Raw genomic sequence first — 24,801 nt, 5'->3', positions numbered from 1 at the left:
TTACTTTTTTTGTTTAATTGTTAAATTATTCCTTTACTATAGTGACCATACAGAGGTGAGCAGATAATAGAATGAACTTGAGTTCAAGACATCTCACACATTACTGGGATCATTATCCCTGGTCTTCCCTGAACTCTAAGTTAACTAGCACCAAGTGCTTAAACTTTTGGATGGATCATGGGGCATGTCACTAGTTCTTACTTTGAGAAATCAGCCCTGATCATCCCCAGACAGAAGCTAACCTCTCTCCTCAGCCCAGGGAGATTCAGAATTGTTGTCACACAGCAGTATACCCGTCTGTCCCCCATACCTACTCCTAAAGAAAGGAGAGTATGTGAGACTAATCCTTTCAGGGACTTTGCTTCACCTTTGTGCTTACACCTTTTGTCTCCCTGTTTGGCCCCAGGGGATGGCTGATTAGCCAATGACGAGTAAGATTCCCCATTGGGGGGACAACTCAAGCCAGGCACAGCCCAGTGGGAACCAACAGAACCCACAGGGTTGTTGGAGATAGGCATAGACCCCCACCTTCCCCTGGTTAAGGAGAGCTTCTGCCTTTGTGGCTGCATTCCTTCCCACAACCTGCTTGGGAAGAGATTCAATGGTGTAATAACATCAGTTCTCCATCTATACATTTCAGTAAGTTTCAGCATAAAGGTTTTGTCCCTTTGGGAGGTATATCCTGAAACTGACGGTTCAGCTGCTTGCAGGCAAAGGTAATTAGTTCCAATCAGTTTCTTAGTATAATGTGTGAAATTCACACATTGGAGGAAACAATGTTGCTTTCTTGTGTGTGTGCATCAATAAAAGCCACAAGGAGGCCTGATTGGGGCTCTCAGTCCTTTGAGGCAGTGAGCCCTTGAACCCTGTTTCATAACTTTCTTGATTTCTGTTTCTTCTTTTCTTAACACTTCGCCACCCCTTCTCATTCGCTCACTGCCTGTGTTATGATGGTTGCGACACAGAATGATGCTACTGGTTGGGTGGTATTCTTGTTCTACTCTCTCCCCACCCTGAACTTGATTATTCCTTCCCCCTCCCATTTTTAAGCCGTTGTTTTTCAGTCTAGTTGTAGGGTGCAGCTCCCTGGCCCATGCTGGTATTATGAGCCTTCCACTCCTCCTAGCTGAGGCAGTCGGTCGCCGGTCAGCTCACAGAAGCTCAGGGCAGCTCTCACCAGCTGCCAGCCCCTCAAGATGGCTGCTGACCACTCACACCGGCTGCCGGCCACCAGCCACTCACGGTAGCATACGTCAACACACAGCAGCCCACGTCAGCACATAGCAGCCTACAGCAGTTCACCGCAGCACACACCGACCTCCGACTGTTCACGGCAGCCCAGCTCCAGGGAGAGCCATTGTTCACAGTCTTAGCTGTACACGGTGCAGCTCACTGGCCCATGTGGGAATCGAACCAACCACCTGGCATTGGGAGCACCATATTCCAACCGCCTGAGCCACTGGGCCAGTCCCTGTATGATCATCTTTCTACTGATCTCTTCACATTCAATCAAGAAATCTGTTTGGGTAGATTTTCAGTCTTACCTTCCAACCCCTGGTTGTTTGGGATTAGAGGCTGTGATATAAAAACAAGGGCTGTATGTTTATTGCAGTACTTTACACAATAGCCAAGATATGGAAACAACCGAAATGCCCATCGGTAGATGACTGGATTAAGAAGCTGTGGTACATTTATACAATGGAGTATTACGCAGCCATTACGAAGAAAGAAATCTTATCATTTGCAACAACATGGATGGATCTAGAGAACATTATGTTAAGTGAAATAAGTCAGAAAGAGAAAGACAAGTACCATATGATCTCACTTATATGTGGAATCTAAAGAAAAGAATATGTGAATGAACTAATCAGAGACAGTTTTGAGGACACAAAGAAAAAACCGAGAGTTGTTAGATGGGCGGGGGCGGGGGGGGGAGTTGGGGATAACGGGAAAGGTGAAGGGATTGGGAGGCGGCTGGTGGCCGCAAGATGGCCTCAGGGTTTTCTGGAAATTAATTTGGGGAACTTATTCAATAATGTTGTAGGGGTTTTGTTGGGTATCCGATGGGCGTGCGTCCTATTTGGGAGACCACCTCAGGGATGGTGTGGATGCCTGATCGTGGCGTTGTGCACCTGAGGCTAAACATTAATGAATGCCAACTATAATTTTATGTGTGTGATGTGATGGCTGGGTGTGAGGTCGGAGGGATGGTGGGTGGGGGGAGGGGGGTTCACAGTGTGAGGGATGTAGATGGTGGGCATCTAAGTATTACCTTGTCTTGTACACCTGAAACTAATAAAAAAAAAAGAAAAGAAAGAAAAATAAAAATAAAATAAAATAAAATAAAAATAAAAACAAGGGCTGTTGGGTCCTGTGGAGAGACAAATAGGAAGTGGTTGGCACCTCAGGAGCATTACTGTGTCTTTGTTGGTGGGCATTTAAATCAGAAGACACTTTGTCCCTTCCAGACAGGATGGGTCCAACATCAGAGGCAATCAACTGAGGAAATAGCAGTGGCCTGAACCTCTGGAAAGTCTAATTGGCCTGAAGTCTGGAGGGTTTTCCTGGTCTGGTTGGTGGTGGTTTCACCCAACATCAGGTACTGAAGACAAGCAGACTCTGTAGAGAACCAAAAATGCAATTCATTTCAGAACTCTTTACTGATTACCTACTGAGTGTCAAGCATTACATGCCCAGCTAGGGATAGGGACTTCAGCTATGAGTAACATAGCCTCTTTCTTTAGTTTGCTTTCAGTCTAATGACTTGATAGAGCTGGCTTGACACCACCCAGAAAACACCAGTGTCCCAAATGAACCTTCTTCATATGTGGACTTCTTTGGCAATCTGGAGGACATCAGTATACCCTACTTGGTTTCTCATGTTGAAGCCAAGCTCTGAGGGCCTAGATCCAGAAACCAGGCAAAGAAAGCAGCAGTGGTCAAAATGGAAGAACTTTTGAATAGTGGATGGTTCCCTGGAAACCAGGCAAAGAAAGCAGCAGTGGTCAAAATGGAAGAACTTTTGAATAGTGGATGGTTCCCTGGAACTCTGCCTTCTGACCTGATCCCAATCCCCCCTCTTTCCTGTCTTACTTTCATGCCTACCTTGAAACAGGACAGATAACTAAAGACCTAGTGCAAAACTCATTGTTTTAAAAATGGTCAAAAAACCACATGCAGATACTGTCTTTTTTGGTGGAACTTAGTTGGAAAGTATCCCAGTCAATGTTTGGTTCCCAGACTCTCCTGACTTCCATTGTTAGTAAACGCAGTATTATTCAGCGTGCTGGAATTAAAAAAAAAAAAAAAAAGAAAAAAAAGAAAGAAAAAGAAAAAAAAAAGCAAAAATAACCATTTGTACAGGATGGGTATATTTGCCAGGCTATCTAGGCCCATCTAAGAAAGCATCTCTCAGATCCAGTTGCCAGAACCAGTGTTTTCCATTGAAAAGTGAGTGCTTTCTGAACTCAAAAATTATGCAAAAGTTATCTGTGCATTATTTACAACCACCTTTTTGTTAAGGTCACTCTGCCTCACTCATGAGATCAGAGTCTGCTGCATATACATCTGCTTTATTCTGAGTAGGCATTATATTGAAGCCTTCTTTGTGTCCCCAACACTTAGGACCATGCTAGGTACAGAGGAGATACTCATATTTACTAAATTGAAATGAAATCTGTGTGGGGCCAGGAAGAGAAGCTCTGTACCTATCCCCCTCTCATCTTCACATTCCCCTGTCCCCAGATTCAATAAGACTGCTTCATATCTATTAGTTCAGCCCTGGCAGCAGGGTGGTCATTACCTCCTCTTCTCCACCAGTCCTCTGGCCTTTTGTTGCAGGAAAGTGCATGGGCTTTGCAGTCATGTAGATCGAAGTTCAAATCCTTGTTTTATCACTTTCTATCTAGTCACTTTACATCACTGAGCCCCTATTTCCAATGCAAAATACCTACTATGATCATTAAATAACATAAGTAAACCACCTAGTGTATAGTAGGTGGTCACAAAAGCCCATTCATTATGTTTAATTTCTTTAAAAACTCTTTGCACATCCTGAGAAGTGTGGGTTCCTGACAAAGACTTTTCTAACAGCCTACACAGCTCAAACCTATTGGAGCAACCAAAAGTGCCATCTGCATAACACCTCTAAATTCTTCAAATTCAAATCTGAGGCTTTCTCAATTGTTGTCTTTTTTAAAAAATAAGGAGTGTCTCGAATTTGAACCCTTGTGCACTGTTAGTAGAAAGTAAAATGGTACATCTGCTATGGAAAACAGTATTGTGGTTAAAAAAAATTAAAAATAGAATTGCTGTGCTCACTCCAGCAGCACATATACTAAAATTGGAATGATACAGAGAAGACTAGCATGGCCCATGCACAAGGATGACATTCAAATTCGTGAAGCATTCCATAATTTTATGGGCACTGGACTTATTCCATGTTTTATGGGCACTTCATAGACTGTGTGGATGCCTGACCACTGCACTATAAACCTAAAGCTGAAGTTGAATAATATTGAATGTCAACTATAACTATAACTATATATATATATATATATATATATATATATATATATATATATATATATTGTCACGGGAGGTGGAGTACAACAGAGGGAGTATAGTCAACGGAATTGTAACAGCTATATTCAATGTCAGATAGGTAGTAGATTGGGGGGTTATCACTTTGTGAAGGGTGTAAATGTCTTAACTATTACATTGTTATGTAAACCTGAAACTAAATAAAAAATAATATGAGGATCAAAAAAAAAATAGAATAGCCATTTGATCCAGCAATTCCACTTCTGAGCATATATCCAAAATAATTAAAAGCAGGGTCTCAAAGAGATATTTGTACACCCATGTTCATAGCAGCATTATTCACAATAGCAAAGAGGTGGAAGCAACCCAAATGACCTTTGATGGATAAATGAATAAACAAAATGTGGTATATTTATACAATAGGATAGTGTAGGAAAAAAATTCTGACACATGCTACAACATAGATGAAACTTGAGAGAATTATGCTAAGTGAAGTAAGCCAGGCCAAAAAGACATCTACTATATGATTCCACCTATGTGAGGTATCTAGATTAGTCAGATTCATAGAAACAGGAAATAGAATGGTGGTTCCCAGGGACTGGGGACTGGGGGGGGTATGTGTGAAATGGGGAATTTTTGCTTAATGAATATAGAGTTTCAGTTCTGACAGATGAAAAAGTTCTGGAGACTGGTCAGATGACAATGTGTATATACTCAACACTTCTGAACTGCACATATAAAAATGGTTATGTTGTATGTAATTTACCATAATTAAAACTAAAATAAAATAAGAGGTGCTTCTTTAAGAGATGTTGGCTTTAGGACATTAGTTGAGGAGACAGCATATAGGACACATGGGTTCATCGAAGCTACTGGAATTCTATGTGATCTAAATTCTAAGGTTCCCAAATGTTTTTTTCCAGCCCCGGAACTCATATACCTAACTGTGTGCATCTCCACTACAATGCCTAACAAGCATCTCTAACTTAGCACATCCAAAGCATACTTTGATTTTCTACCCAACTCTGTCTCTCCCCATCTTTCCAATGTCAGGAAATGGAGCTACCACCCATCTAGATGCTCAAACTAAAAATCTAGGATTCAATCTTGACTTCCCTAACTCCCCATATCTGGCCCATCTTCAGGACTTGTCAGTTGCCTGTCTAAAACTACAGCAGCCCTCTTCCACTGCACTGGGCCAGTATGCCGTCATTTCTCCATAAGGCAGGGCTGGTGCCTCCAGCTTCACCCTGGGCTCCCTTTCCTCACACAACAGTCTCTCCCATGTGCCTTTAGAAATGTGAATCAAATCCTGTTGCTTTTCCTGCTAAAACATGTTGTCTTTTAAACATTTAGAATAAAAACTAAATCCATTCCATGGCTTAAAATTTCCTTCCTGGTCTAGCTCCTGCTTACTCCTCCAACCTCATGTTCCCCTTGTTCAGTGTGTCCACACTGTAAAGTGGGTACAGCAGCAATCATCCCTCCCACATAGTGAGAACAAGCCATGTTCTAGGCCAGGCACCTCACACACAGCACCTCATATAGTCCTGCTTTAACCCAATATGGTGTGTTGAATGAAAGTATATATGATGCTGGTGCACAGCATCAACAAATGTTAGATTCCTTCTTTCCCATTTGCTCCAATGGCGGGGAGAGAAACCCTGCAGGCCAGATAAGTCTACACTGGTCAGGAAGAGAACAGGATCCAGAGCCAGCTGTCCCGCTCTCTTAGCCACTAGCCCAACCACCTGCCAGTGTGGGGGTGCTTAAGCCAAGAAGGGTGAGCACAAGATGGGGGGTGTGGGGAGACAGGGGTTGCTGAAAGAGTTAACTATGATGCCTCTTACCCAGTCCTGGCCCTCCCTATCCCAGCATCTGCTCTTGTGGGTTTAACGAGAAATCCAGGCACTTCATAAGCCTGTACAAATAACTTCTAGGGTGCCACTAAGTCATTCAGCAGAAAAAGCCCCAGAGCTGCCAGAGCTTCAGGGAAGATAGTGAGTGGAAAGAAGGTGGTTTTTAAAGCGTCAAGCGGACGGAGGGATTTTGCGTCGTTGAATGGGAGCTCCGCCCCTGCAGCAGAGCCGAAGAAGCCAGAATCTGGGCTTCTCAGCCTCTCTTCACGATATTTGATTAGGAATTTGGGGGCGGGCCCCTGGCCTGGCACAGACACTGACACTCTCAGAAGACACTCACACTCGGGCTCTTTCTCACAAACACTTTCTTCAGCCCAAGGAGGCGAGACAGAAGGACACAGTCACTCTCCGAAAGGTTCAACCCAGGTAAGTGTAGTCATTTTACTTCAGTTTTTGTGCTTTGTAGTTCCATAAAGAAAATGAAAGAAAGGGGCTAGGGAATAGGGAGAAGACCACAGGGAGGAGTCGTTCCTCACTCTCCCTCTTTGGGCCGTGACCACAGGAGGCTGAAGAGGGCAAAGGGGGTGTAGAAAGAAAGGGTTCTAATGTGCTACCTTTGTCCTGCAGCTCCTTTCTGGTTGTTAGAGGGGAACCTTCAGTTCTCATGCATGAAAATGCGAAGGACCAGGTTGTAGGGGAGCTAGCTCTGCCCCCCTACTACTCACAAATGCCACCATCCTAGCCCTATGTCCTTGCAGTCTCTCATATAGTGGGGTTGTAGGATCTAAACACTGCTATCTGAGGCAAAGGAGGGGAATTTTGTGTATTTTGTGTATGTCTGAGTGTTGGGGGTGGGGCTGGGGTGAAAGGGAGAGAATAAGCAGTGTTGAGAGTTGACCATATCCAGGGAGCTGTGAAGTAGGGGTCTGGTCCAGGGTTTGGATGGCTTCTGGTGTGACCTCCTCGACTCTGATAGGAGGGAGAGATGGCTCTCTAGAAGTGGAGAAATGAAAAAACAGTAGTTACTTCCTGCAACTTAGAATGCCAGTCCTAGAAACTTTCCACCACACAGAACTCTGAGCACAGGAGAGTCTCTAGCATTAGGGGAGAATTTAAGAATATACAACCCTAGAGCAACATTGCTAAGAGGTGGGGGTGGGGAAAAGAGAGGCATATAATGTCCCCACCAAGCCCTGTCAGTAGTCAGGGCTCTTAAGGAGAGGCCAAAGTGGGCAGGATGCACAGCCCCTGGAAAGCTGAGTCTTAAAGAGGAAGGTGGCTCTGGTCTGCCAAGGTGCCCAGTCTGGAAGGAGAAATGGAGACAGAGGTTCACTGTATCAGCCTCCAGACAGCCATCTTAGTCCTGCAGCAGCACAGGGCTGTGCATGCAAAAATGCACTGTTGGCAGTGGGCCGCTCCCTCAGTCTTCTCTCCTGGCCAGAACCAGGGCCCAACCAGCATGCCCATGCAGTGGGCGATTGGGTCTGCCTCTCAGAAATACTGTAGGCTCTTTGTCTGAGGCCTCAGGCTGTCTGAGAATGAGCCAGGGTGCCTCTCCTCTGCAGTCCAGTGACTGATGGGTTGAAGTGGGCCTAAGGGAACCACTTTCAGGGGACAGAGAGATCTGGGAGGGGTGGTGGCCAGAAAGTGACTAGATTGTCACAATCAGGGATCTTTCCATCAGTTCACTGGATTTGATGCTGGCTTTTATATTCTTCTCTTTCTCCTGTCCATAGTTGCCAACCCGAGCAAGGCCAAACAGCAGCTTGAGGGATATATGTGACTTTTCCAGGACCAAGAAAGGTTCTAAGGTTTCCCTGTCCTAGGGTGACACTCACACCTTTGCTCATTGCTCACAGGGGCTGTGCAATGCATTGGTTATAGGTATTCAAAGCTGGGTACCCAGGCCTGATAGGCCATCTCCTAGTCCCTCATCTTCCATACCTTCAGCCTCCCTCTCAGATGATACCAAGCCCACATTTCTCCTCATGCTCTCCTGTTCTCAGCTCACTAGCATATAAACTCAAAGGCAACAGGCTGATGGCTATGTGGGGGGCCTTGATATGGAGTCTGGTAATCCAGATGTCACCACAGGGAGCTTGGGATGGGAGAAGGAGTGCCAGAATCCCATTCTCAAGCCACATTCCCTTGGGCATACATGAGAGTCTTCAATTCCTATTCCCTTTTTTGGTGTTCATTCATTTCTCATGGCCCCACGTGGCTCCTGCATAATGTCCACTGTGATGATGAAGAGTGCTAACACTTTACTAGACACCAGAGAGGACAGCCAAGTGGACTGACTCAGACTCCATGCATTCAACCACTCTAGTAGACAAGTGCCATTCCTGGGCGCCAGTGTCCCCAGTCTGGAGGGCATTTGTAACTGTTATATGAAAACCATGTGCCTGCCAAGTTCATGTGTAGCCACAAACTGTTAACCTAAGAGATTTTTCACCCAGCAGACTGCTCTAGACACTGGCACTTTAGAGGGTAGCCCAAGCCTTGTGGTAGTTGCAGAGGGACCACACCCCTCCCCAAAGACTCCAAACCAGAAACTCCCCGCCTGCCCAAAAGACCAAAAGATCTTTAAGAAGTAGTTCAGATCTTCCCCCTTTGTGGTCTCAAACCACTTCTGGATGTTTCCCAGAGACATGGAAAAAGCCACAGGGATTTTTCCTTGGATTCTTGGAAAATATTATTTGCCTGGGAAGTCCCACCTGGACATGAATTCAGGCCGGAAGAGCACCTCACCTCTACCTGACAGGGATTGCTAGGGGCTCTCCAGCTGCTCCAACAGAAACTTCAGGTTGCTAGAAGCTCCAAGGGACCTGCCCCTCTGAAAAAATGCAGTGGTCCCCATTCCAGTTCCTTCTAATCTCAAAGACTGCTACTGTGACTCTATGACCAGTGGAAAATGTGCCTAGCTCCCCTCAGATAGCCAAGGGTCACCTAGACTGAGTGTCCAGAGCCATCCCTGAAAGGAGGCATGGACGAAATAAGGGTAAGGCCCCTGCTCTCAGCTGTTTGGTGCTAAGTCAGATCTGCACAGCTCAAAGCCTAAGGTTCACTCACTCTGCCTCCCTAGAGTCTCAACTTATGCCTACTTGCCCTGTTCTCTCTCCCTTCTTGCAGAGACAAAATGCAGTGGGCCTCCATCCTGCTGCTGGCAGGGCTCTGCTCCCTCTCTCAGGCCCAGTATGACGAAGATCCCCATTGGTGGTTCCACTACCTCCGCAGCCAGCAGTCCACCTACTATGATCCATATGACCCTTATCCTTATGAGCCCTATGAGCCTTACCCCTACGGTGGGGAGGAAGGTCCAGCCTATGCCTATGGCTCTCCGCCACCACCAGATCCCCGAGACTGCCCCCAAGAGTGTGACTGCCCACCCAACTTCCCCACGGCCATGTACTGTGACAACCGCAACCTCAAGTACCTGCCCTTCGTCCCCTCCCGCATGAAGTATGTCTACTTCCAGAACAACCAGATCTCCTCCATCCAAGAAGGCGTCTTCGACAATGCCACTGGGCTGCTCTGGATCGCTCTCCATGGCAACCAGATCACCAGTGATAAAGTGGGCAGGAAGGTTTTCTCTAAGCTGAGGCACCTGGAGAGGCTGTACCTGGACCACAACAACCTGACCCGGATGCCCGGCCCGCTGCCTCGATCCCTGAGGGAGCTCCATCTTGATCACAACCAGATCTCACGGGTCCCCAACAATGCTCTGGAGGGGCTGGAGAACCTCACAGCCTTGTACCTCCAACACAATGAGATCCAGGAAGTGGGCAGTGCGATGAGGGGCCTCCGGTCATTGATCTTGCTGGACCTGAGTTACAACCACCTTCGGAGAGTGCCTGATGGACTGCCCTCAGCCCTTGAGCAGCTGTACCTGGAGCACAACAACGTCTACTCCGTCCCTGACAGCTACTTCCGGGGATCACCCAAGCTACTGTATGTGCGGCTGTCCCACAATAGTCTCACAAACAATGGCCTGGCCTCCAACACCTTCAATTCCAGCAGCCTCCTTGAGCTGGACCTCTCCTACAACCAGCTGCAGAAGATCCCCCCAGTCAACACCAATCTGGAGAACCTCTACCTCCAAGGCAATAGGATCAATGGTGAGACCTTGGCAGAGGGGTATGGGGAGTGGCTGTCTATTTCATTGGAAAGACCCTATTTTGAGTGCTAGTGGCACTATGAAATAGCAGTAGGGTAACCAAAGAGCACAAATGAAGTAATCTGAAAATCAAACCTTACACTTACACTAAATGGCAGTGTTAAGAAAATTCAGTGGGGAGTGGGTTAGTATGGAAGAAGACTTCCCAGAAAAGGTAAGTTTCAATCTAGGTCTTGAGAGATAAATGGTCATGGGCTGGAGGAATGCCGGACAAAGCCATTCTGGGAATAGGAATTGCCACAAACAAAGGAACCAGTCATTGAACAGGTCACCTGTAGGGGACAGCCAGGAAATTCATGTGTCTGAGAGGAAGGGGTCAAGTATTGAGGAGCAATGAGAGATGAGTTTGGAAAGTTTTGGGAAGGGACAGTTCACAGAGCGGGGGATTTAAGTTGAACTTCTAGGGTTCATCCTGGGAGGAAGGTGGGTTAAGAAACCAAGACATCTTTATCTATCTACTCACTGACCCAGAAGAGGATGAGCTCTGTTTCCACACGATCTACTCCAGCTTCTACAGCCTGGTCTTGTGTTTGGGTGTTTGTTTTTCAAACATAACAGCTGGTGGACAAGAATGTGAAGCCTCTCAGAGCTGAATGCAGTACTTGTTCTGATCAGTTCTCCCTGGAGTACAAGGAGACCCTGGAGGCAGGGCAGAGGTTCCCCTAGGGTATCATGAACCTGACTACCACAAAGCCCTGGAATGGTGGGCAAGGACATTGGTCTTCTTGTTTTCCAAACACTTCCCTACAGATGCCTAAAGGAACCAAAAGAGCTGCCTCTCTGCTTCTAAGAACTAAAATATTCATTTCAGATTGGATTACATAGTTGCTTTTCAGCTCCTGCTCAGAATCTTGTGTTTGAGAATACTCTAGGGCCTCTGATGTCTTAATCCCAGCTGAAAGGTCCTGAGCCAGTATTTAAGCTCACTTCCCCTGTCAGCAAAGCCCCCTCCCCTGGGGAAAGAAGGACTCATTAATGACCGTTGACAAAGGGCTCTGAAGTGAAGCCTACTGAGAGTGAACAGCACCAACAGGGACTGAGTCATCACCCTGTCCCTCTCAATCCCTTTTCTCCATGTGCTCAGGGAACAGATCAGTCATTTGGCAAGATGTTAATAAGCTGTACATCCCTCTGAGTGAGAGAGGCACCAGTCCCGAGGCTGACAGCGGGGCAAGAAAGGTACAGAGGTGTCTGGTCCTGTAGTGTGAAGTATAAGACACTGTTATGTACAGTGCAAACTGTTTTGTCTTTAAAGTCTCTCTTCCTTTGGGGGTTTTCTTATCTTGAGTCAGGTAGTTCTCTAAGATGTTACATGCCACAAAAGGTTTGATATTTACCCATAGCTGTCCATCATTCCACCAGAAGTCACCACTACTTACCTGCCACCCACTTTGAATCCAGGAAGATTATCACATCAGAAATGTCATATTGTATGCTGTGCTTCATCAGAGTTTGACCCTGAATATGTGACAGCAAAGAGCAGCTGTCATGGGAAAGAACCCATTAGATATTGCATAACTATATAATCAGAAACTTGGGGTGGGAATGGCTCCATCATAGCACCTGTCACCACTTGGCCTTCATGCAGAACCACATCTGCTGCTCAAATATGAGGTGGTCCACTCTTTCCAAAGTGCTGCCAAAGATAAGTGTCCCAAGGTCTTGCAAGAAAGTCCTCCCTTAAGTTAAACCACCTAAAAATTTTCAGTGTCTACCCCAAACACCTTCTTGTGCAATTTAAGCTAAATCCTCTTTATCTAGTTATCAGTCTCTCCTTATGTAGTCTTCTCTTTAGGCAAAATAACACCAATTCCTTATTTATCTTAATTAATGAATTAGTATATGGAAAGTACTTGGTCCAGGTCCTGACATATAATTCAAAAAGCAATACACGATTATTATTATTAGCTTTTCTTCTTATTGCCACTTTGAGGTTGACAGGTATAGTTTTATTTTCTATTTTGCATTGCAAAGATAGGGAAAATGAGACACACAGAAAGAAAAGCTATCTCTCCAGGTCACCCAGACTACGTAGTATAGTACACTGAACCCCAGCTTTCAATGTCCAAGGACCTAGAGCTGGCATCTCTGGGTGAGAACATAAGAAGTGTCTCTCTGAGTCAACCAGCAGGGAAGACAACTGCCCAAGCTCAGCCCCTCTCCTAGGGCAAATGAGAGGGAGGTCTCCCTGCACAGCTAGTCAGGAACTGGGATGGGGGTAGGGGTGAAGGTGGGATTGAAGCAACCCTCTGAGAGAGGATCCAAAAGGACAGGAAATAAAGGGTGTGCAGGGGGAAAGGCCTGTCCTCTCCCTCCCCTTCCTTCTTCCATGAGTATATCCCTCAGTTTTTCCAGGCTGGCAACAGCAAGGGAACACAGCTCAGAATGTTATTCAGTAGCTTTGGGATCCAGTGGAGCAGGGTGAGTATGCCAGGAAGAATTTGGAAAGACTTATGTCAGTATTTAATCTGGGCTGGAAAGTGTCCTCAGAGTCTCCAAGCAGAAGCCCTGTCTATTCATGAGCTTGAGGAAGACATACAGGGGGGCTCACAGTGCCCAATGTGTGGAAAGAATCTACACACTGTGTGTCCAGCATCCCCCAAGTATTCCCATATTTATATATGCAGAGTTGGAATCCAGGATTTGAACAGACAGTCTGAGGGCTCCAAGCGGGGGTAGAGAATCTATCACAGAATCTCTAGCACAGTCTCAAATAGAGTGGGAATGATACTTAAGTGGGCCACTTTACTTCTCCCCAGTCCAACTCACTCTACTTCTTCTATGCAGACACCATAGATTCAGCCCCTGGGCTTCACTCTGCCCCAACCTGCCCACTCAGAGCCCACTTGATCTACCCCCTGAAACTAGAAAGGAAACATCAAAAAGCATTTCAGATTTTCTCACACACCCCACCACACCACCACCAGTACTGTCCAAAGAAGAGTATTTCTCATCTCCCCACTCTTCCCCATTATTCCTTGGGGCTGGATTTTCTGTCTTACATTTGCAGTAAAAATTAGTTGGTTGCAGCCTCACCTCATCACCTCTTGGTCAGTTCTCAACAGAGATTGAAAACAATTAGTAGTGCTAATTTAAAAACAATTTCTTCATCAGTATGTTTAAGTTCCCTCTACTGTTTTCCTTGCAATCTTCATTTTCACCCCCTATACCCTTTCCCCCCACAAAGCCCTCCACGGTTGCCCTCCACAGTTGCCCCTGGTAAGAGAGTCAGAAAGCCTCCCTCCCATTCCTGCTGCGCAGCTCCTGAGCACCATGTCAAGCTGATAAGCATTTCTTAATTTTTTTTTAAATTAAAAAAAAAATAATAATAACAGGACTTTATTGGGGAACAGTGTGTTTTTCCCAGGACCCCTCAGCTCCAAGTCAAGTTGTTGTCCTTTTAATCTTAGTTGCGGAGGGCACAGCTCAGCTCCAAGACCAGTCACCATTGTTCAATCTTAGTTGCAGGGGGCACAGCCCCCATCCCTTGCAGGAGTTGTTGACCCAGCAACCTTGTGGTTGAGAGCACGTGCTCCAACCAACTGAGCCACCCCTGCTACGCATGTCTGATGGACGCAAAAGCAAGCCCTGCTCTGGGTCTGCCCGCGTGTTACAAGCCATCCAGATGTACTGAGATCCTACCCTTAAGACCCAAGAGAGACTGTCACTCACATGAGAGATCTTTCTGAAGCCCTCATGCACCACACTGAAGGAGCCGAAGAGGCCTCAGAGCTTTTCAGTGGTGACTTTTGTTGTCCTTGCTGGAGTTTTAATTAAGTGCTTGGTTTTCTCATTTCAAGTTCCTGAGCCAGTAGACTCAAGAGGTGGTTGATGTATCTAAAAGGACAACCAGAGAAAGAAGAGAGTGGAAGTCAGCAGAAGGATTTATTTTGAAACCAAACAGAACTATAGTACCTATTAGGATTGCAAGGTTTGGGGGGCAAGTTTCAAAAGGGAGAAATTCTTTAGAGATTTTTTTTTTAAGGTGTAAATTGTAATCACACAAAATGCAGGAGACGGGGAAATATGTATCTGACTTTTGGGGTCCATACCATGTTTCCCCGAAAATAAGACATACTGAACAATCAGCTCTAATACGTCTTTTGGAGCAAAAATTAACATAAGGTCTTATTTTACTATAAGACTGGTTCATATCTAACATAATATAATACCGGGTCTTATATTAATTTTTGCTCCAAAAGACACATTAGAGCTGTTTGTCCAGCTAGGTCTTATTTTCAGGGAAACATGGTAGCATCTCCATTCATCTGTGAATTTCCTCCTCCTTTAACCTCAGAGCCTTGCTCACTCTAGCAGTACTCAAAATGGAGAAGTGCAACCCCCTCAAAGCTCTGGCATGCAGAGACACTTGTCTCTGCTCAGGCGTCCTCGCTTTAATTTCCTGCCACTTTATCTGCAAAGTGGCAGGAGATATTCCAGATTTAAGTTCCTCTATTTCCTAGTCTTCCTTTTCAAAGCTCTCCAAAAACAATCAAGTACTTCAAAGCTGCTAGTATCGGTCTTTAATTACCTTCTGCTTCCCCCTGCTGCACACAAAGGGAAGAGATCAGCTTCTGGCTGGAAGGACACTCAAGGACATTCCAGGGTCTACAGAGTTCTGTCTGTTGTCGTGGTTGGGCATGGAGTAGCAGACACTGCAGAGGACCCACTCTATCCGTTGTTCCGTCTGCTAGTGGTGTGAGTTGATATGAGTCCTATCCTGGAAAACGCTTGCCCCACCCAGCCAAGTTCCTGTGGCTCGCATCAAAGTATAATATTTAAGCCTCTTCACAGATGCTGTCTGGCCTCGCTGTGGATCCGGGTGCATGATCCGGTCTTCTCTCACCCACCCACATCCCATTTGTTCCCACAGAGTTTTCCATCAGCAGCTTCTGTACCGTGGTGGACCTCATGAACTTCTCGAAGCTGCAGGTGCTGCGTCTGGATGGGAACGAGATTCAGCGCAGCGCAATGCCTGTGGACGCACCACTCTGCCTGCGCCTGGCCAGCCTCATTGAGATCTGAGAGGCCTTCGCACTGGGCTCCAGGCCTACAGCCCCATGCCCCATTGCATTTGGCTTGATGATTTGGTTTGGCTTTTGCTGGAAGGTCTAGGACAGATCATGTGACAGAACTCCACGGGCTCCCCTGTAGTCTTCTTCCCTGTAGTCAGGGTCAAGTGGGATGAGGGGACAGGCAGCCTTCTGCTGAGGGACATGGCCCAAACTCTCTTTTCCAAGACAGAAGTGGCGGCAGAGGGAGTATCCCTGACAGTCCCAACGTCAGAAATCTTACTGCCCTAAAATTCTTCTTGATAATCTGGTGTTGTGAACTTTAAAAATTGTTTGGGCACAGTGCGTAACCTACTATCCAACAACCCCTGACTCTGTGAGCAGCGCTTGACAGCTCTCCCACCTGTAGGGCTGGTCATGCAGTTCCTCTGGGCTCTCACTCGCTCCTCTTCAGAATATACCTCTTGCCCAAGTGCCTCCTCCCAAATCCACCTCATCCACTCAACTTGCTCTACAGACACCTCTTCTTCTATGCCTTAGGCAGAGGCAGAAGACCCCAAGGCATGTGGGCATCCTGCCTGTGCAGAGAACCCACACTTGTATCTGAGGTTAAAAGGACACCAAGCGTCACCTCTGCAACTCCCTAACTTCACACCATGAAAGCCACCAGATTAGAGATCACCAGTATGATGACAATATTCAGAGCCTGATGGAGGAGACAATCAACCTTGGGCTTAGATAAATATATGGGCCTATACCTTAGCAGCCAGGTAGCTCTTTGAAGGTGAACCAGTCTTCAAAAGAGGAAAGGTCAGACTGAATCGGCTGGACTGAGGAGGCAGCCCCAATAGTTCCATTCTTGCCCAGCGCTCTCTGCATTGCCAGCAGCTCCCTAGGTCTTTATCCTTAAAAGTGGAGACCATGTGTTTCTCAAAGCATGAGAAAAGTAGTTTGTCCTCTCCTCTTATCCATGCACGAAGGTCTACATCCTGCCCTGGACTTGCCTGCTAGCCCAAAGGACGAGGCTACGTTTCATCTGTATTAATTGATTTGTCCCAGGGCCACAATTAATAGTATCAGTTCTGGCTGAAGATGTTCACTGGGTCCATGAAGCCCAAGTGAGGCACCCAAATCTTGCCTATGCTGAGCATAAAACCCTCTGCTTTCACATCTCTGAGCTACACCCTCATTACTGAAGATGCCTGTCCCTTTATAACTTGGCTGCAGACCATTGAATTCTTCCATTTCTGAAAGGCAATGTTGCCTGGGGCCTAACCCTCCTTCTCTTTGGGGGACCATGGGGATGGAGCCATCTGGGCAGCTAGCCCCTGCCTAGATGCCATCATGTCCCTAATACTGTGTGTGCTTTGAAGTGGCTTCCTCAAGAAGTGAAGGGGGGCGTTTCCTTGGACTATGTTCTTGGCGCCAGACTCTGAAATCCACTAAAGCCAAACCATCTCATTTCAACAAAGGAGCTCTGATGTGAGGGCATGGCTGCCCCCTCCCCCAGGGCTCTTCAGAAAGCATCTGCATGTGAACACCATCATGCCTCTATAAAGGATCCTTGTTATAGGAAAAGCATGAGTGGTGGCTAACCTGACCAATAAAGTTATTTTACAATTGCATCTGCAAGAATGGAGTCATTGAAGGCAGGCACAGAAGGGTTACTTTAAGAGGACCTAGTGGAGTCCTCAGACAGGAAAAGCCCACATTCTCATCTATTCTGTTTGGGCAGATGTAGCTAAGGGGATTTTTTAAATCGCCTGTGTAAAATCTCTAGTTAGCATACTTTTTGCATTGGAACTTCTTCTTTAGGTCTAACTTCAATCACTCTAGCTACACATTTCCTTCTATTTGGTCCCTAAGAGATAAAGAACAACTGGGTTTTTTCAACATTCTAACATTTTTCTCCTTCCACCATTCTCCCTTGTCAAACGAAACCCATAATTCTGAGTCTGGTTTGTCCTGAGTATTATTGTCTTAACCTCTCCTGCCCTCTAGTGGCTACTGTGCAGAACTGGAGGCAGCTGAGCTCTGCAAAACCCATTTTTTTGGGCCTGGAAGAGGAAAACAAGCATTCCGCAGCCCATCCAGTCTTTCATTCATCCTCTCCATACACATTTCTTGAAAGCCTTTAAGTGCTAGATTTTGCGCTAGGTGCTTAGCAAATGTTATAGAAGTTAAGAGGGAAGACTAGGTTTGTTCTTTCAGGACAATCTACTTTTTTCTATAGAGAAATAACATTTATTGAGCACTAACATATTCTATGAAATTCTGTGCCACATACGTTACAAATGTTATAATTCCATCTGAAGTCAGAGTAAACTAATTTGATTACAAATCTCTGGAGCAAGAGCTAGTCAGGAATGTGAGTGTGTAAAAGATCAGAAGGAAATCATGACTTTAACCACAGGCCTCTCTGCAAGGACAGCATGTTCAGTACATCGTGAAGGAGACACAGCCATATAGTCAGGGATCCAGCCAAACTAAAAGAAAGAATCGTTTGCCTTTCAATTTAGCTTCTTAGCATCTCCCATGAACATCCCAACAAAGACAGAGCAGGGGGAAGAATTGGAGCCAGGCCCAGCCCTACTGCAAGGCTGCCTTCCTTTCTAAATACAGTGCTGCTCAAGAACATAATGAAGGTGGACTGTCTACCCATCAGGCTCGGTTGGTTCTTTCCCTGTAGGTACCATTTGATCAGTACTTATTATGGGTTAGATGCTTTCCTTATGTTACCTCATTAGCATTCCTAACCATTCTATTCCAGAGGTACTATTATTTTCACTATTTTATAGAAGAGGGAACTGAATCACAAAAAGGCTGAGGTGACTCAGGAAGGAAGCATCAAAGCCAGGTTCTGACCCCAGGCCATCTGTCTTCCCGGCCGGTCAGTCTTGCTATACTGTTTCTACTGTGCAATCCTGGAGAGCCCTGTGTTACTGGTGTAAGTAGGGAGGCCATTTGACTTTATTTTTTGTGGACCTAAATCCATTCTGCTAGCATTCACAGTTCCTTTATGAATTTTCCAATTCAAGTTCACTCTTCATCAATAAGTGTTTACTGACTATCCTCGGACAGGCACTGGGGATATCGCAGAGAACAAAAACAAAGAGCCGCCTCTCCCTCCCCCCCCCCCCCGCGGAATTTATAGTCTAGTCCAGTGATAAACAATGAACAAAAACATCACCACAGGGATTGTGTAGTTAGCCAACTGAGAAGGAGCTGTGAAGGATATGAGCACAGGTCTACAAAGGATTATCAAGGAGCCTGGCCTACACTGAAGGTTCAGGGTAGAAACCCAGATATGGAGACAGAGCGAAGTTATCCAGATGAGGAGATGCGAGTGGCAGTCCAGCAGAAATAACAGCATGTATAAACACCCTCATGCAGGAGGAAGCTTTGAGATGCTGAAAGACAGCGAAAGTTGTTGGAGCACAGAGAATGAGGAAGATATTTGCAAGCGATGAGGATGGAGCTGTAGGCAGAGGTAAAAACACCTGCCTTTATTCTTTTATTTCAGACACAAGTACCAAGAAACTTGACCAACAACCCCAACCTGCTGTCCAAGGGCCTGCGTTTTACACAGTCTTATAGGTCTGCCTTCCAACCACTAGTGGGCAGCATCTCACTTCGCACCATTAGAGGTTTTTCTGAAACTTAAAAGGCTTCAGTCCGCTCTCATGTTCTCCCAACCTGCTCTGATAGCGCCCAGCCCCACTGGACACCTACCAAAAATCAAGAACCCAGAAGGCACGGTGTAACCAGGGGTCTTGATCTTGTGTGCTATGGACCCCTTTGACAGTCTGGTGAAGCCTCTGGACGTTTTCTCAAAATATTTTTAAAGGCATAAAATAAAATACATAGGATTACAAAAGAAACAAATTACATTGAAATACAGTTATAAAGATGAAAATATGTACATTTTTATATAGCAATATATTTTGATTAATGTACTAAATAACAAAATCTATCAACAAGTTTAATTACATTCATTTCAAAGTGCTGATGAGCATACATGGCGTATGGAAGTATTTGCAATAACAGTAACGTGATATAAAAACACCTCTGACTCCAGTTGGTGACCAAGCCTCATACTGCTAATACTGCTGTGGTTTGTTACCTTCGTAATTGAAGAGAAAGCTAAATTTTAGTTAGTTGTGTGAGAAATAAATATACAGTGTTTTCTCATCCAAGTTCATGGACCTAAGTTAAGCCATGAAAAGACAGGCAGAAACCTGGATCACTGAGAAAAGGCAGGAATAGAAGGCAAGTCATGGTCTTTTCTCTCTCTGAGTACAGCTCAACTACTCAACAAACTTTTACTACATCAGGGATGCAAAACCCAGAGCCAATGTGTCACTAGTTGGTACATTTAGGATATGAAAGAATGAGTGTAGAGCTCAAGGTACTTGCTGGGGAGTTTGGTGGAGAGAATAATAAGTGACATGTATTTTGCCTTAGCCACTTAAACGACACAGTTGATTTGAGAACACATGAGGCACTTTGATGTAAGTGCCAAAGGAAGTATATGGACAAAATGTCTCCATTCTTTTTGAAGAGGAAGGAATGATGAGAGCTGGGGTGGCCAGCAAAGCTGCAGGAGCAGCCTCAAGCACCTTCTCCCTAGGAGGCTTGGAACCACTCCTTTATTGGCTAGCTCAGCCATTCATTCCACCAAGCACTTGGGTACAGGGTCCACAGCTACAGTGTGTCATCAGGAGACTCAGTATCATGTGTAGACCTTCTCAGACTCTCCCAGAAAGTACTCTGCTTCAGAAACTGATGGAAGCTGCCTCCACCAGATAAGCCTCCGGGTGAACCAAGCCACCATGTTGTGCCCAATGGGAGCAAACACATTGCTCAATCCCATGGCAGCCCAAGTTTCCATCCTTTCTGGAAACTAGGCCATGCCCTGGGGACAGAGCCGACATGGCTTGAGCAGGACTGGCAGTAGAGACTAAACCAAGTCCTTGGCTTCCCCATGTAGTCCAAGACCAGAAAAGGAGGGGAAACTAGTATAGAAAAACTGAAATGGACAAAAGAACCACACAGATCCTGCCTAATCGTGCTGGGCTCCAACAAAAATTACAAACAGCAAATATGATTGTGCTACTCCCACCTACATGTCTGGGTTGCCAACTACACTTCGAAGAGAAAGAACAGAATTATACTTGACCCAGTTTAAGAAATAACAACAGGAAATGGGTTAGAGTCCCAAGAGGAGATAAGGAGGCCTGCCTACATAAGCAAAAGCATTGAAAAGCAGTAGGGTTAATCTTTAACACTCCTAAAATCCACCAGCAGAGAACATTCTACCCCAATAATCCCCATGTCTCCTCCACAGGTGTCATACCTAGCCATGGGTCTTGGCAAAATAAGACTCTTCAGACAGGTTGGGACAATAGCAGATGAATGCCATTGGTATCAGGCTTAGCTGGCAGTTCTAGAGGTAAACATGTCAGCTACTAGGGCCAACAATTTCAGTTTGCACAAGAAGGTATGGGGAAAGCTATTCCAAGGAAGAAGCCACAAAACCCAAATCCCAATGTAGAATAAGATACATGTGGTCAGGGTGTCAAGGCTACAATAAGCTCCAAGCCCAGAAAGAAAGGTGAGTCAGGATCAGAGGGAGATATGATTATGGCAACATGGGAGTGGGCTTAATGCATCCCTGATGATTAAAGTCCAGTGCAAGTGTCAAGTGGTGCTTCCTGGCCCTTCCTCATATGTGGATGCGCTCAGTCCACAGGCACCATACAAATATGAAAAGGAGCTCTCACTGGCCTCAATGATCACATTTTCTGAATCAGCAATTATAACACATTTCACTAAATATGCATGGCTTCATGGGACTGTAAAATAGAATATTTAAAAATATTTGTTCCATTTTAAATTTATTATGAAATATTTCAAACCTACAATAAAGCACAGAAAGCAATATAACAAAGACTCGTGTGTTTACCATCCAGATTTAACAAATGTTATCATTGTCATATTTTCTTTAGAGAAAGTTTGAATAAAACATTGCAACATGTTTTAAGTCCCCATTTACCTCTTCCCATTCCTGTCACTTCTTCTCCCGAGGTAAACTCTCTCTGAGGTTGTGTGTTTTTATCATTTTGTATTACGTATTTTTGTATCCATAAACTAATTAGAATTGTTTATGCCTGTAAATTGTATACTTTATGTAGTACTCTATGTGTCTTTCTACTTCTTTCACTAAATATTATGTGTTCAAGGTTTATCCATATTGATTCTTTTCCAGTTCATTCATTCTAACTACTGTATGAATAAATTTATTTCTCTATCCTCATTTGGAGGGAGTACAATCTAAAATAATTTACGTTATTTTCAATATTTCATTGTCAGAAATAAATGATGCAGTGAACTCCCCTTACTGCTCTCCAAGGGGTTGTACAAGTATACATTCACACCCACGGTACACGAGAGCCCTCGTGTCCCCCACATCCCCACAATGCCAAATACTGCTTCAGACTTTAATAATTTTGACAGTCTGATGGGTGAGACTTGCTATTGATTTTTATTTTCATTGGCATGTCCCATCTTTTATTTTCAAACAGATAGCTATTATACTGATTTGTTCCTTCTCAGAAGTTATGGTGAGCCTTCGTTGGCAATTCCAAAAAATCTACCAGCCCAACATTGGTGGTCTGCAGCTGGACTCTGCCTGCCAAGCACACAGCAACAGAGCTGACCCTCCAGCCATCCTAGACTAGCTTCCTCCACCAAGAAGGCAGGGGGAGTCTCCAAAGAGGGCATAGCCCTCCATGCTGTGGGAAAAGGTGAGCACCTTGCATTTTTTCCAGTCTATCTGTAGGGGGGAAGGGGCAACTGCAGAGATTAGAAGGGGCACACTAGCACCCTTCTTCTTGTGGAATGGGGAAGAGAGGTGGCCTTTTGTGCCCAGAACAGGAGGGGTGGGGACAACAGCAGCTCCAGTATCCCACCCAGGCCCACTCTTGAGCAGTTGCTTCAGCTATAATAGCTGTGATGGCATTTGTAAGCAGTGGTAGTGGGCGAGTGCTTCAAAGAAAGTATCAGGAACAGGTACCGACATGTTTGTAGTGAGGGGCAGCATCAAAAGTGAACAGGAGAGGAGCCCCCAGTGAATGCACTGGCATCTCCCAAGACCAGGTCACAAGGCATCAGATCATGACTCATGAACACTGATGAAGGCAGTAGCAAGGATGGTTTGTAAGATCCCTTGCTCCTCCAGGGATGGGAAGGGAGAGGACAGAAGCCAGAAGTTGTGCTGGTCAGAGTGGAGCACACCGCCTATTGGCTCCATTCTCACATCACTAGATTATCCTTTCCTTGTAGGATAGAGTAGGATGGAATAGGATGGTGGGGAACCATTGCTGTAAACCCACCGTCAGTACCACACATCAATGTTTCATGTGTTATTTGAGCAACCTGATTAGGGTGTAAATTCTTTAAAGGTAGAGATCATGTTATATGATTCCTCCATATACCCCACAACAGGTAGCACAGAGCTGGGTTCATAAGTTTTTAATAACACTTGTTAACAGGATCATATTCTTTTGGGCCCAGTGAAAATGCTGGCATTAAAAGAATTTAATAGACCATTATACCCCCCCAACACACACACACACACACACACACACTTTTTTCTTTTTTTCAAAACATATAAAGTACTTTCAATTGTATGACCTCGTTTCTCTTCCTAAAATGTCTATACAGTAAAGAGACAGGTATGATTCACTCATTTTACAGATAGGGTAATTGAGACCTACCACTTTGATTGACTTGCCCTAAAAGCATAGACTTGGCACCAAAACCCAAGTCTACTGGCTTCCCATTTGAATCTTACCCCAGTACTATGTGCTCCTTGCCCTGCTCCCTATCCCCATTATTTGGCCCCATGGAGAACATCAGATATACCATTGCTTTTATTCTTAACAATGCAAAACATCAAAAAAGGCCCCCATCTAACATCAACGGGGCCCAGCAGGCAACAGTACTGAGCAGTTGCCCGGAGTCTGTGAGTACTGGCTTGCCTGTCTCTGCATTCACTGATGAAAATCTATGTGCCAGTGTGTAGAATTTGTAGGGAAAACAAAGACAGCAGAAGAAATGAGTCTCTGGGCCACAAGAAAGGACTTCAGGACTTTGGGAAAAACTTACAGTCCCATCTTGGTGTTAATGTAGGTATATGGAGAGATCAGGTATGGCACTCCACGAGTCCATGAAAGAAGGAGAATGTTAAATCCTATTACAATGGAATTATTATAAATCCTCAGATGCTGCTGCTCTAAAACTTTGAGAGGGAGAAATTTGAAGAAGAGTCCTTGAGGAAAAGAGGAATCCTGTCTTGCCAAGAGATTTCTCCCTTGGTAAAAACCATGAGCTAAAAGCAGGACACATGCTAAGGTTGGAAGCTATGAGACTACACTGTTTTATTCTGAGTCTAATACTGCTTTACAGATAGGAATTGTCTCTAGAATCAAGTATTAGTATTATCTCTAGCACCTAAACCAGGAATGGAGGGCTAAGGTTATGTGGGAAAAGTATATTCATTCCTTTAATATCAATACCTAAAATAATACCTTTTATCAGCATTGTGTGCCAGGCATTTTGTCACAATAATGCTAGGAGGTCGGTGCTGTTATCTTTAGCATTTTTCATAGGAAGAAATAGGTTCTGAGAGGTTAAATAACTGCTCAAGGCCACACAGTCAATAAGCGGCAGAGGCTGGAGCTCAAACCCTGGTCACTGTAGAGTCCTAGTCTCCATGTTACTGTGCTAAGTTCTTTGAGTCTATTATGTATGTGCATGTTTGTGTGCATTAAGGTGGGGGAACAAGTTATTCAAAAAGTTCCTCTTACAAAGTTTACAATCTACGTCCTCAAAATATGTGTGCTCTAACACGAGGCTGGTGCCTACAGGGTCAGTATAATGAAGTCGGGATGGTTAATTTAGTTTTTAAAGGGCAGGTGATTGGTAACGCGGCCGTAGGGGGCATGAGCACACAGAGACAAGAAAACGGAAGGTCTGAGTCACAAACGTGGGGACATAAATGCCCCAATCTAGAGGGGCTTTGGAGAGAAGACTGGGAAGGGTTGGAGGTTCAGAAACCCACCACCTCTAGAACTGCTCGAGAATGGCTGGGCCAGGCCCTGCAGTCAGCTTGCAGGGGGCGGGGGTAGCTGAGAAACGGGGGGATGAC

The 24,801-nt window shown here is 45.2% G+C and overlaps 1 protein-coding gene across 1 annotated transcript; it reads left to right on the top strand.

Annotated features, from left to right (window-relative positions):
• The first annotated feature begins 6,524 nt into the window (after positions 1 to 6,524).
• On the top strand, positions 6,525 to 17,214 carry FMOD (fibromodulin). Its single transcript, XM_081025985.1, has 3 exons — positions 6,525 to 6,827; positions 9,534 to 10,519; positions 15,452 to 17,214. Exons 2-3 carry the CDS (start codon positions 9,541 to 9,543, stop codon positions 15,601 to 15,603), a joined length of 1,131 nt encoding a protein of 376 aa, XP_080882111.1. The 5' UTR covers positions 6,525 to 6,827; positions 9,534 to 9,540; the 3' UTR covers positions 15,604 to 17,214.
• The last annotated feature ends 7,587 nt before the right edge of the window (positions 17,215 to 24,801 follow it).

Source organism: Rhinolophus hipposideros (genome assembly GCF_964194185.1).
Source record: "Rhinolophus hipposideros genome assembly, chromosome: 19".
Lineage (NCBI taxonomy): Eukaryota > Metazoa > Chordata > Mammalia > Chiroptera > Rhinolophidae > Rhinolophus > Rhinolophus hipposideros.
The sequence above is the reverse complement of the archived record's forward strand: the minus strand, read 5'-3'. Positions and strand labels throughout refer to the sequence as shown.